General features: G+C 42.5%; 1 protein-coding gene across 1 annotated transcript in view; it reads right to left on the bottom strand.

The window, feature by feature from the left end:
• Positions 1 to 14,064, bottom strand: part of ank1a (ankyrin 1, erythrocytic a) — a 371,228-nt gene that overhangs the window by 282,778 nt on the left and 74,386 nt on the right. The window contains exons 7-10 of the mRNA XM_057351699.1: positions 5,228 to 5,413; positions 4,613 to 4,711; positions 4,435 to 4,533; positions 4,232 to 4,330 (exon numbers count right to left, since the gene is read on the bottom strand). Of these exons, the coding sequence (XP_057207682.1) occupies positions 4,232 to 4,330; positions 4,435 to 4,533; positions 4,613 to 4,711; positions 5,228 to 5,413 (483 nt within the window). The remainder of the gene's footprint in view (positions 1 to 4,231; positions 4,331 to 4,434; positions 4,534 to 4,612; positions 4,712 to 5,227; positions 5,414 to 14,064) is intronic.

Genomic DNA, 14,064 nt, shown 5'->3' with positions numbered 1-14,064 from the left:
CCAGTGGCCTTACGGTACCAGGCGGCTTCTCGCTGTTAGAGAAACAAGGCCGCCACCTGTGAGGCCGAAGGCAGGGGCCTTCCCACCTTTCAAAAAGCTCTGGGACCCCCTACCTACCCACTGGAAGGTTACAATTTCACGGTAGCGCTCACGGCTGACACGCCCAGGCCAGTCACCGTCGCTTCACTAGAGATTGTGACAGGGCACAGTATTGTGGCATTTCCATAGGGACCCCATCTGTCGGCTCGGACACAACGTCAAGAGACCAACAGAAAGGGAACGTCTTGGTTACGGATGTAACCTCAGTTCCCTGATGGAGGGAACGAGACATTGTGTCCTTGCCACAACACGTGCTGCCCACTGCAGCAGTCGTGAGAGGTCTCAGGCTCCACAGAACTAAGGTGAATGAATGAGGCACGCCGTCTCCCTTTTATACCCGGATATCCGGGGGCGGAGTCCGGCATGCAAATTTCATTCGCCAATTTCATTGGCCTTTTCTAAGTAGTCGGAAGCGATTGGTTCTCAAGGACGAACCCCATCTGTCGGCTCGACACAATGTCTCATTCCCTCCATGAGGGAACTGAGGTTACATCCGTAACCAAGACGAATTCCAGCATCCGAAACCTTCCTCACGTCTCCTACAATGGACTATAAGGTTACAAGGTTTCCATTTTACAGTGAAGTACCGCAAAGGTCAGTGCAATGTAGTACCAGATGTACTGTCAAGAAGTCCTACGATGTCCAAAGATACGTTACTTATTGCAACTGCTATCAAAACCAACTCACCATTGTGCAACCTACCAATTGACCTCTCACAAATTGCCATGGCTCAGAGTAAAGACGTAGAGATTCAAGATTTAGTCACTAAAGCAGGAAAGCAGACTATCTTGGATCTGACCAGAGTACATTACGTTGTTGAAAATGGATTTCTATTTTGCAGTGTGCCTGATGGAAAGCCCAAAAGCTCCAGTTAATCATTCCCTCTGCCCTACGTCAGTCATTTTAACAGTATGCCCACAACAATCATTTGAGCGGACATTTCGGGAGACTCAAAACTTTGCTTAGGCTACTTGAGACTGTGTGTTGGCCTTCCATTAGAGCGGATGTATGGCAGTACTGACAGGAGTGTCAAACCTGTCAGAGATACAAACCTTCTACGACCAAAGTATCTAACTTGCTCCAAAATACTCCTGTAGTCGAGCCTGGATTTATGTTTTGAATTGATCTCATGGGCCCCTTTCCCAAGAGCTCCAGGCAGAATGAGTATCTCCTTGTCGTTGTGGACTATTTCACCAAGTGGGTAGAATTATTCCCTTTAAGAAGTGCTATAGCCCCTCATATTGCTAAGATTTTAATTGATGAGATCTTTACTAGATGGGGAACCCCAGCTTATCTTGTGTCAGATAGAAGAGCTCAGTTCACCTCTCATCTCCTTAATCTTGTGTGCAAACAGTGGGGAGTGGTGCAAAAGCTAACAACTGCCTACCATCCTCAAACAAATCTGACTGAGCGGGTCAATAGAAACGTAAAGACTATGATTGCCTCTTATGTAGAAGATCATCATAGGCAATGGGATAGGTGGTTAGCTGAGTTCAGGTTTGCCATGAATTCAGCCTGGCATGAAAGCACAGGTTTTACACCATCAAGTTGAAGTGACCATTGGAGAGAGCCTTGCATCATCTACCTAATCCTAACAGTCAAGTTAACACTTTACGTGAACGGCAGAGTGAATTAGTGTCTTCGGTAAGGGAGAATGTCAGGAGAGCACAGAGCAAACAGAAATGGTACTATGGCCAGCATCACAAACCTGTTCAATTTCATGTAGGAGATACTGTTTGGGTGCGTACTCATCCCTTATCTAAAGCTGATGCTGGTTTTATGACCAAACTGTCCCCTAAGTGGAAAGGCCCTGCCAAAATTGTGAGGAAGTTAGGTCTTGTAAATTATCAAGTTGTTTTTGATTCTGACCCTGATGTTGTGGATTCTTACCATGTCCAAAATTTGAAATGTTGTTATGGGTATGTGAAATCTTCCAATTGAGGGGGGTATGTAACCACCTAGAGAGTGGTTACGGTGTTTTTTTTGTGGTTGTAATACCACTCCCATCCGCTAGAGGCTCTATGTAGCCGTACCCTTTGTATATGGGTAGAGAGGGAGAAGTCAAATGTTTGGTGAAGGGGAAGCATGGCGATCCTGTGTGTTAACCAAGCTGTTTAGAGTCCTTTCGATAAAACGTGATTTCATGTTCACTCAAGTAAGTGTTTATTCCAATGTTTGTTTTATCGAGTGTGATTATATCGGGGGTGAAGATATACGTTGTATATGTTTGTGGTTGTTGTTTGGGGTGATATCCTAATGTCAACTTGCATGCTTTGTAGAAGGACTCTTTAAATGATGTTATTGCTCAAGGTCCTCAAAACGTAAATTACTATGTGACTGTGGTCACGGGAATGTGAAAGTATATCATGATAACAGCGTGCCAAGAATTGAGGTCTTCAATGCTCTTCACTGCCTGCGACAACGGACTTTAAAGGTTGTTCTCACACCTTCACGGAGACTTTGAGTCTGTGGAACTTCGAGATTATTGAATGTTGGGATTTATGGATTTTGGGTTATTTTGGACTTTGGGGATTTCTTGATCATTGGGTTGAAGCAGTGTGTGGGATATGACGTGTTTTCTATGCCGTTAATACCACATATAAAGATAACTATTTTGCATTATATTTATTTTGGTGTTTCTTTTTTTTGATGGTCTGGTTGGTGGTTCTTCCCTAAAATTCTTGTAGCGTGTCACTAGTAGAAAAGTTAGCGAACCGTTACAATCCATTGACAGAAATGCAATATAATATACATAACTATGCCTTTAGAGGTGTATAAAGAGCTTACATTTTGAAGCGTTGTGTTTAATTACCTTAGAATGAGTTGTTTCTATCTACATACATCACGGGTCCCTTGCATGTACAGTAATTCTAAAAGGAAGGGTGGAGTGAGCCATGGGTTGCATTTTGCAACCTCACTACTAGATTTTACTGACTGGTCCTTTAAAAAACATGAATTGAGTATTACAGAGTGAAACTATGTTAAAAATAAACATATTTGCACATCATTGTTGTCATCAGTGAGTCTGGGCAATCATGAAACTCTGTAATTATTACAGCCTGTTGCAGCTCATGAGAAGCTATGCCGGCTGAGCTTGGCGGCTTCTCTTAAATAACTCTCGCAGTACTTAAAAGTCATACATCACAGCGACGAGGCATCGGTTCAATCAGACAGACTTTCTAACCGGCATGCACTGGTTCAAGTCAGCCGCACCTATGCTGTGTCTGAAACTGCTCCCTCGTTCCCTCCTCCATTATTCCCTATATAGCAAATGACATTTGAGCCCACCATATGGGGAAGAAATGAATGAAAATGATTGAGTGATTTCGGACACTGATGTTTGTACTGACAGTACTGTTGCAAATATTGCGAATAAACAAAATGATTAGCTTATATTACAACGGTGTGGCTTGGTCTAAAGAGAACAAAACAACTGTCATGCTTATTTACTATTATGCTTATTTATCATGTTTAATACATTTATTTAATATATTTAAAATTAAAGCCTACTGTTTATCACATTAATTTAATCTTTTTATTCTTTAGCGGTAGAAAATAGCTGTCAACAAGAACAAACATAATCTTATAATCCAACCTATAATCATACATTTGTGGCATTAACGGTCACTGTTCTCCAGCTGATTCTAATCAGGCGGTCGTCTCGTGTTGTATCATGGGAAATAGTGAGTAAGCAGGTGTACATCGGATTTTACACTCAAAACCAGAGTGCATTGTGGATTAAAAAAGAGTGAACGAATGTTCACTCAGGTTTTGGATACCACTACAAAATGGCTGACACCCAATAATAGTGCACTATAAAGGAGATAGGGAGCGATTTGAGACACAGCACTATTGAGTCATCTATAGATGACTTAACTATACGTTAACTCTTGTCCTGACCGACATCATAATATGTCAGTGGCCATATCTGGGCTATATTGGCTTCATTTTTCTACAGTGGAAGTAATTAGAGTATGCATGATTCATCTTTTGAAAATTTTGTGGTTACATTTTGTCAGTTCATCTGGTATGCAAAAAAGGACCCTGTATTCAATAGGCCTCTGTCTGTCTGTAATCCTTTTTATGACCATTTGTCCATTTTTAAACCCAATGTACTATGGCAGATGCCTACTTTAGTCTTGGCCTGTATTGGGGCTCCTTGGTCCAAAAGGATCTCGATTATTCTTACATGGCCATTTCTGGCAGCACAGTGAAGAGGAGTCAACTCATCCTGCAGCAAGGAAGTAAGAAGGACAAATGTGTACAAATGTATATATGCTGTATGTTTATTTTTTCAATGTGGTTAAAGTAAACAGTTTTTTAGTTATAACATACTTTAGTCTTAGCGTCAATCTTTGCTCCACGGTCCAGCAGAAGTCTAACCATGATAACGTTTCCTCTTCTGGATGCAATATGTAAAGGTGTGATCCCATTCTGAAAGAATGACACTTTAGGTTGCATATTGCTGTAAGGCACATCGAGGCACAATGTGGCAAATGTTGAAAAGACAGACCTTGGGCGTGAAGTTCACATCAGCTCCTCGGTTTAGAAGTAGTTGGGAAACATTCAAGTTCTCATAGTGGGCTGCAATGTGAAGTGGTGTGAAGCCTGTCTGTAGGAGATTGTGAGAAATAGAGTTAACAAGCAGCCGTATTACCTTAAAATGCTGTACATCAGTGGTCACCAACCCTGTTCCTGGAGATCGACCGTCCTGCAGACTGCAACTCCAACCTTGCTTCAGCACACCTGTCTGTAATTATCAAGCAAACCTGAACACCTTGATTAGATAGTTCAGGTGTGTTTGATTGGGGTTAGAGCTGAAATCTTCAGGACAGTCGATCTCCAGGAGCAGGGTTGGTGACCACTGCTGTACATCATACATATCCTTTAATAAGCCTGTGGTTACATCAATAAGATAAAACACACCAGTGTTCAATAATCAATTATATATTGATCCACAACTCTTTATTTTTGTGTATAAATCTGCTATTTTGCAAAGGCTTTAAGCATAGCTAGTTCAATCAGCGCCAGAACTATACATTGTAAAATGTTAAGAATTTGTTCACTTTAATTGATAAAGAAAGCAAAAAGTTAAAATCAATTGCACAAACCTTGCTCATACACAAACCTTGCTTAAGACATCAGGATTTGGGTCATTCTGTAAAAGTACGGCGGCAGTTCGGGTGTCATCATTTCGAGCAGCTATATGCAGTGCAGGAAGGCGGACCTTGCCCTTAGTACCGTGGTTGATGAGCAGGGCCACCACATTCTCATGGCCCTGCTGAAGAGCCACAGCAAGAGGGGTAAAGCCATCCTGACGGTAAAATACATATGTAACAGAATTTTAGACTTTCAAAATAACACTTTACACAGTTTAATTAATACACAAAGGTATTCAACAATAACTTGATTTTTACTAATGAGACTAATTGGTTCTGCACCACTAGAGGTGACAATTTACAGAACAAACTAATCTACTATGGTAATCAATGGGTCCAAGAACTGTTTGGTTACAAGCATTCATCCAAAGATATCAAGATATTCAACAAAGATATTTGTACAGGTTTGGAACAACTAGAGAGTAATTCATGACAGAATTTAAATTTTTGGGTGAACTATCCCTTTCAAAATGAGGACTCTTTCTTTGAAGGATGCAGCCTCAGAAGCCCACGAAGCGAACTGAAATGAGATGGCCTAGCCTTGTGGAGAATTTCCTAATTGCGTTACCTGCTTCTCCTGTTGCCTGGTGACAGCAGAGACGTTTCTGACTTTTTTAAACAAATATGGAGATATGGATTTTAGAAAATATGACTCAATGGGACACAATCACAGCCTCAGCTATCTCAAGATTCATTGTGCGCCTGTAACGCCCGGAATTTTTTTAATAATAATTCCAAACTTTTGTTAAGTAAAAGTTTGTAATTTGCAAAAATTGTCCTTGCCAGTGTTTTAATATTATATATGATGTTGTTCATTTACATTTTTGGTGCATTAGGGCTGCAGCTATCGATTCTTTTACTAATCGAGTATTCTACTGATTTTTCCATCGATTAATCGAGTATTCGGATAATAAGTCATTTTTCTTTATTAAAAAGCAATACTAAATATACAAGAGTAAATAAGACAGGTCTCTTAAAATGAGTAAAACAACTAATTTGTTTCCTTTTCAGAACAATTAAAGTTTTTATTGCTGAAACTGCATACATTAATATCTGTGAAAACTAAACCCATTTAGTACATTCCATTGCCATATTAAATTCAAAATGCAATATAATACTACTACTACTAATGCCCTCCACCCCTCTCGGGGTATGGGCCACCAAAGATAGATCTCCAGAGGTTTCTGTCCTGGGCCATTCTTTCTAGTTGATTCCAGGTGTAGCCCATCCTTTTAGCGTCTGCTTCGAGGTCGCGTCACCATGTGATTCTTGGATGGCCTCGCTTCCGCTTGCCTTTAGGATTCCACCTGAGAGCCTGCCTGGTGATGTTTGTTGGTGGTTTGCGAAGCGTGTGCCCTATCCAACCCCATCTTCTCTTCCATATTTCTGCCTCTACGGGAAGTTGGTTGGTCCTTTCCCATAAGTTGGTGTTACTGATAGTGTCAGGCCAGCGAATGTGGAGGATCCTTCGGAGACAGCTGTTGATGAATGTCTGGATTTTTCTGTTGGTTACTTTGGTTGTCCTCCAGGTTTCAGCCCCATACAGCAGTACTGACTTCACGTTAGAGTTGAACAGCCGGGTCTTGGTGGTCAAGGTCAGCTCTCTGGAAGCCCAGATGTTCTTGAGCTGGATGAAGGCGACTTTTGCTTTACCAATTCTTGCTTTGACATCTGCATCTGTTTCCCCCTTGCTGGTCGATGACGCTGCCCAGGTAGGTGAAGGACTGCACTTCCTCCAGGGGACATCCGTTCAGTGTGATTGGGTTGATGTTGCTGACATTGGTCTTAAGGATCTTAGTCTTCTCTTTGTGGATGATGAGTCCAATCTGTGCTGATGTGGCAGCCACCACACTGATCTTCTCTTGCATCTGGTGCTGACTGTGGGAGAGGAGTGCGAGGTCGTCGGCGAAGTCTAGGTCATCAAGTTGACTCCACAAGGTCCACTGAATCCCATTCCTGCGTTCGCTGGTAGAAGTTTTCATAATCCAGTCGATGGCGAAGAGGAAAAGGAGCAGGGATAACAAGCATCCCTGTCGGACTCCAGTGTTCACCCGGAAGCTGGTGGTGAGCTGTCCTGTGTGGATCACTCGGCAGGTCATGCCTTCGTATGAGCTCTTGATCAGGTTTACCATCTTGGATGGGATGCCATAGTGCCGAAGGAGCTTCCATAGAACCTCTCGATCCACACTATCAAACGCCTTCTCGTAGTCGACGAAGTTAATGTACAATGATGCGTTCCACTCCAAGGACTGCTCGAGTATAATGCGCAGCGTTGCAATCTGGTCTGTGCATAATCGATTCTGCCGGAAGCCAGCTTGCTCCTCTCTTAGTTATGGATCGACGGCGTCCTTCATCCGCTCTAAGAGGATCCGATTGAAGACCTTGCCTGGCACTGACAGGAGTGTGACACCTCTGTAGTTGTTACAGTTGCTGAGTCACTTTCCTTTGGAAGCTTAATTAGATAACCCTCCTTCCAATCAGTCGGTACCTCTTCCTTCTACCAAATCTTCTCGAAGAGTGGGTACAGCATTTCCACTGATGAGTTCAGGTCTGCTTTCAGTGCCTCTGCTGGTATGTCATCAGGTCCAGCAGCCTTCCAGTTCTTCAGCACTGTGATGGCTTTCCTGATCTCTTCTCTGGTCGGTTTGTCACAGCTGATGGGGAGATCTTCGTCGGCTGGGTTGATGTCCGGTGTATTTGATGGTGCTGGTCTGTTCAAGAGCTCCTCGAATTATTCCGCCCATCTATTCATCTGCAGCGCTATTGCTGTGATGGTCTTTCCCTCCTTGTCCTTGACAGGTCATTCTGGCTTGCTATTCTTCCCAGACAGTTTCTTTGTCGTGTCGTACAGCTATTTCATGTTGCCGTTTTGTGCTGCCTGCTCTGCCTCATCTGCCAGTCCATCCATGTAGTCTTTCTTGTCCTTGCTGATGCTCTTCTTAACTGATCTACGTGCTTCTGCGTATTCAACTTGGGCCTTGGTTTTTGCTGCCCTAGTCCTGCTGTTGTTTATTGCGCATTTCTTCTGTTTTCTCTCTTCTATCTTGCCCAAGGTATCAACTGTAATCCACTCTTTGTGATGATGTTTCTTTGTTCCGACCACTTCTTGACAGACTGTTCTCAGTGTCTCTTTTATAATCTGCCATTTGGCCTGTATACTGCTTCTTTCCTTTTCTTCATGCAGCTCATGTAGCATCTCCAACTTCTTCTTCAGCTGAAGTTCAAACTCTTCTTTAGGCGGCTGATATCATACTTCACTCTATATGGTGTTGTTACCATCCAGTTCTTTTTTAACTTCAGCTGCATGCTGGCAGGGCTCTAGACTAACTTTTTGCACTAGTTGCACTGGTGCGCCTAACTTTTTTTCTTAGGTGCACCAGCACAAAAGTTAGGTGCACCCAAATTTTCGACCGCATCACATTTAACACCGCAGTTTTACAAGTTCACTTTTTTTTTTAAATCGCTGTCCATATAGGCAATATTGACTTGTAAATGATTAACTAACAATCTGGTCAACATAAAGTTCTTTATTTGAAGCACAATTCTATAAGAAAGCAGGGCTCTAGACTAACATTTGAGAGAGGTGGCACTGGTGCTACCAAGTTATTCAGTTGGTGGCACCAGCCCTTAATTTGATAGCACCAGAGTCATGGGGTGAGGTAAGAAAAAAGAATCACTAAAACTTCATTAAAATGTGTTTAATACATTAATAAATCAATAAGAAATTAATACAAATCATTGTTTATGATTGAATTATTTTTATTGTATATGTAAACTCTCTTTCAACACTTTACCATATTTAAAGCACATCTTTCTTAAAGCTACTTTCTTCCTTCATTTGTTGTGAACGACTCTTATAAGAGAACACAATTCCTTTAATATCAGTGAGTGTTTTTGGGCCCGTCCGTTGTTGTTTGATGAACATTATAAACAGAGATCTTTATTATGCTGCTGCCCCTTTAAGAGCTCGCGCAATATACTGGAACACGTGTTTTGTTTCCCAACTGTTTGGTCACGAAACAAACTTGAATACCTTTACAAGGTTTCTTGTTAATATGGGAATTTTTAGGTTATTTTGTGTTCATATGTCCGTTTCAGAGTAAGAATGTGTGAAAGAGAACTCCGTTTAGTATTTTGTGCTCTGACTCTCTGGGCGTGTGCATATCTCAAACAACCCGCGAGACCTGAAGGCTTTTAGTGATTATTCTTCCTGAAAGCTGCATTGATACACGTTTGGCTTCTATCAATAGCGACTCACAAATAAATAGTATTTAGCGTGATGTAGACCGTTTTGTATGCTTTGCAGTATTGTTAGAGATCTTTATACAATAGTTTAGTGCATAAAGTTTAAACATGTGTTTCCTGCATTAGCTTCACATGCATACAATACTTGCAACACATTTCGTTATCTTTGCTGTTTTGTACCTTAGCAGGGGAAATTCTTGTATTCTGCATATTTATTTAAGTTGCAAGATTGAGCGCTTCACTCGTCTGCTCTTTCGGTCCTTCGCCTCTTAACCGTAACCCGCGAATTACGTCTTTGGGGGCGGGGGCACTGATAGATAAGGAATGGTTGAAGGAGGGGAGACGAAAATGAGTGACAATGCGCAGCTTGCGCAATATAACATTTCTGCGCATTAAATTTATAATACGCAAAAATTATATATTGATCAGTTTGACAGTCGCACCGGTGTGACCATTAAGAAAACCTTGTCGCACTGGCAGGAACATTTGTCGCAAAATGAGACCATTTAGTCGCAGTCTAGCGTGTCAGAGCATTGGTTATGATTTTCGGACGGATCAGGCCTTATCTTAACATTCTTATAGAAAAAGTTGTCAATCGTTCTTTCATCTTCTCTCATCATCCGCGGCTACATCCACTCTGTTTATCTGACGGGCCTAGGCTACTCACCTCTCTGTCCGACTGCAGCACAGCATTTTCAAACATACACACACGTACAGGAATATCTGTACCACGGCCAATCAGAGGGGGGTCCGCCCTTCACTATCTCTGATTGGTTTAGACCACGATATGGGCCTAATGTGTCTGTTGTTGAACCACAGGGAGACTGTCTCAGAGACTTTTTTTCGCTCGAACTGCTGGTCGCACCGGTGCGACCTCTGATTTTTTTTAGTCGCACCATTGAGAAATTAGGTCGCATGTGCGACCAAATTGGTCGCACTCTAGAGCGCTGGCTGGCTACTACTAGGTGGTGGTCGGACCCCACGTCTGCTCCTCTTCTAACTCTAACATCCTGAAGGGATCTTCTAAACTTCTTGCTAATGCAGATGTGGTCAATCTGGTTCTCTGTCACACCGTCCGGTGATACCCAGGTGCTTTTGTGGATCCGCTTGTGAGGAAAGACGCTACCTCCTATGATCAGGTTGTTGATCGCGCACAATTCCGCAAATCTCTCTCCATTATCATTATTTATTTTTTAGTATGTCTCTTTCTTCACTCAATCAATAACATGTTATTAACATAAACTCTCAGAGCAACTCTGGAGGTGAAGTTCATGTCCTCAGTCAGCGCAGACAAATTCATGAGCATTGTTAAACTGTGCAGTTCATTCACTCAGACACGCAGAACAGCCAGATGGCATGTGTAAATAACAGGATTCGGCATCCACAAGTCCGCATCTAGTTTGATGGATTCAATGCAGCCGGAAAACAAGTTTCACTCGCAAAATAGACTAAAACTAAGTTAAATAGCAGTTAACCATTTCAATAAGCTATCACTTATTTATCAGCATGAGAAATACGTGTGAGCGTGTGAACAGACTAAAATGCGTGTGTCTCGCGGTGAATGCTTGAGAGCCCTGTAATTTGAATAGAGTTTAGCAGGCTGTGCGTTAGTAATAATGTTCCGTGGGGAAACGCAGAGCTCCGTGTGTACTGTAGTTAAATGGATTAAACAAAGCTTCGAGGCAACAAAATTTGCCTCAATAATTTTTTGTATTTGAATTACTCGAGTTACTTGAGGAATAGTTTCGGCCCTATGGTGCATTATTGTATTTTACATTTCTAATGGTGGTTAATTTCAGTAGCTTGAGCATTGGCCCTCTGCACACACACTTGCCACAGTACAGTAAGGTATTTTGCCTTATTGTGCTTTCCTATAGAAGTGCGCATACATCATTATACCATCACACTAACCACATGATACATTTATAATGCTACTCCAGACATGAAACGCAACAAGCCGAACAGCACAGCAAGAAAGTTATCACCAAAATAACACTCAATATACAAATACAAATCATTATTACACATCTTCAGCGGAATAATGGACCGGGTTGCACACACACATCACAGACACTGCCTCCCAGTCTGATCATAAAACCAACACAGACTAACGTACACAGTACCAGTTTAAAAGCGACACCTCATGAGAGTGCTCTCAGCTAATAAAACCGTTGACTACACTAGCAGACAGTAAACAGTGATTCACCAGTGAATAAACTGTGATTGTAATACATTTTAATATTAAACTGGTACAGTGAACTAAACGTATGGAACTGACCATAGTAAATATACCAATTATCTGATAAAATGTCACGGTTACACAGAATAACAGCAAATGTGCACAAAATTAACGGAGGTTGGCTAACCAACTTCTGGTGCTTTTTCCGCTTTAAGAGACCGCTTGCAAACAACCCCCCAGATGGCAGAAATCACCTTAAAGTTAGCAAAAAACAAAGCGCAACGTTTAGAAATATAATATGATTGGTCAGTTTTACTGTCACTCAAAATTAACCTGTCTCATTGATTTACTATTGTTCTGTCAGCGGTAGCTTCATCGAAGGCCCCACCCTACATAAGCACGTGTTCGACTTCTTGCATGCGCAGGTTTCGCAGACAGCGTATGACATCACAGAACTGCAACTCGTCCATGATCTTGAATTACTCTCGTGAGATTTGAAATCTCCTGTGGATAAAGTCTGCATCGACCCAGAAAGTCTAATATACATATCTAATAGGGAAAATTATCAGACTATTATTGAAAATAACATTTTAAAGTTTTTAAATATAATTTTCTACAATTGTTTAGATCATAACAGAGTGCCTAGAGAGCCCTGAGGGTTCGCTACTGCTTAAACCACAGCAAGAGAAATTAATTTACTGTGACATCCTTACGGTCACAACAAGATGCGGAGTGCTTATGTTGCAAGATGGGCCAGTTTTAACTTTTTAACTTATTTCGATTCTGTTTAAGTTGAAATGTGGCTTTTGAATGCTAATCAATGAATGGTGTCTCTATCACTTAAATTCTAGAATAACGACAGACTGTTTTACATGTTAATTTCAGTTTGTTTGCGTCAGTAGGTTTATTTCATTATTTTATCTGAGATGAAGCACTTAATACACTTGTGCCAGAGCATCTCCCATTATTAAAGCGAGAGAAAGAGTACGTTCACGCGTCAAAAAGCTAGAGTGTGTGAAAAAGCACGTTTGAGGGGAGCGAGAGCAGCCTTCGCGACCTTGGTAAAGACATGGGGAGACAGGGCCAGACCGAAGGGCAGAACCTTGTACTGGTATGCTCGGCCCTCGAAAGCAAACCGAAGGAACAGTCAGTGATGAAGTAGAATCGAGACATGAAAGTACGCATCCTTCAGGTCAACATTCTGAACGGGAGAATGTGAAGGGCCTTGTTCAGAGTGCGCAGATCCAGAATGGGGAGCAACCCCCCACCTTTCTTGGGGACAATGAAGTTGGGGCTGTAGAACCCTGAAGACAACTTGGCTGGAGGGACGGGCTCGATCGCATCCTTCGCCAGAAGAGTGGCGACCTCGGTCCAAAGTATGGGAGCATTCTCGCCTCGAACCAAGGTAAACCGAATGTCTTAAAAAACCTGGGCGTGCGTCTGGTGAATTGGATTGGCGTAGCCGAGACGGTTCATCCTCACTAGGCTGGGGAGCTGTAACCACGCTCCCAGACACCACGACAGAGGAACTAGGGGAACTATCTTTGTCAACGTCCCCATGGAGTGAGGTTCTGTGGCTGGCAGAAAGTCCGGTTCACCCGGGGCAGTGCCCCGGGAAAGAGGGCGGTTCTGCTGACTTACCTGCCTGTAGTCTTCGCTGCACGACGCACCATCGCGTGGATAGTGATGAGGGCTGCGGGATCGGCATGATGCAATGTCAAGGTGAGGCTGCGCTCTCCTGAAAGAAACACCCAGGGAGCACAAGTTGGGCACTAGGCCCTGAAATGGGGAGGGGCCGTCCTGGTGCAACTCGAGAGCGGTGTGGTGGCTGGAGTCGTGCCCGATATCCTGGGTCTCCCTGGGGTCTCACCGTCAGGGCCGCAGATCTCTTCCTGGGCGGCTGCTGATGGGTGGTCAATGCTCTTCATCCACGGGGGGGGGCACCTGAGGAGGTGGCGCCGGAGCCAGGGCGGGTCTCCCGGAGGGACTGCTGGGGAGCAGCCGGGTCGCAGCGGCGCAGGATGTGATTTATCGCCTCCGTCTGCTTCTTCCAGTGTTAATTTTGACAGCAAATTTTGATTTAGTTTTAGTCATATTCTTTTGACGAAAATGCAATTTAGTTTTAGTCACATTTTAGTCATCCCCATCATTGTAGTTTTAGTCTAGTTTTAGTCAACGGAATATGAAAAACATTTTAGTCAAATAAATATACATTGTATTTAGTCTACTAAAATCTAAGGTTTAAATCATTTACTTGGTGTAATTAAATGTTCCATACAAAGATTCAACTGTTTCGACATAATTTACTTCACCTTAGAATGAAATTAAACCAGGTCATTACCTTTATTTTTCAGAATAGTTCAGTAACTAGATTTGCATTGT

This window comes from Triplophysa rosa, linkage group LG2 (genome assembly GCF_024868665.1).
Source record: "Triplophysa rosa linkage group LG2, Trosa_1v2, whole genome shotgun sequence".
Classification (NCBI taxonomy): Eukaryota; Metazoa; Chordata; class Actinopteri; order Cypriniformes; family Nemacheilidae; genus Triplophysa; species Triplophysa rosa.
This window is presented reverse-complemented; position numbering and strand designations above follow the sequence as displayed.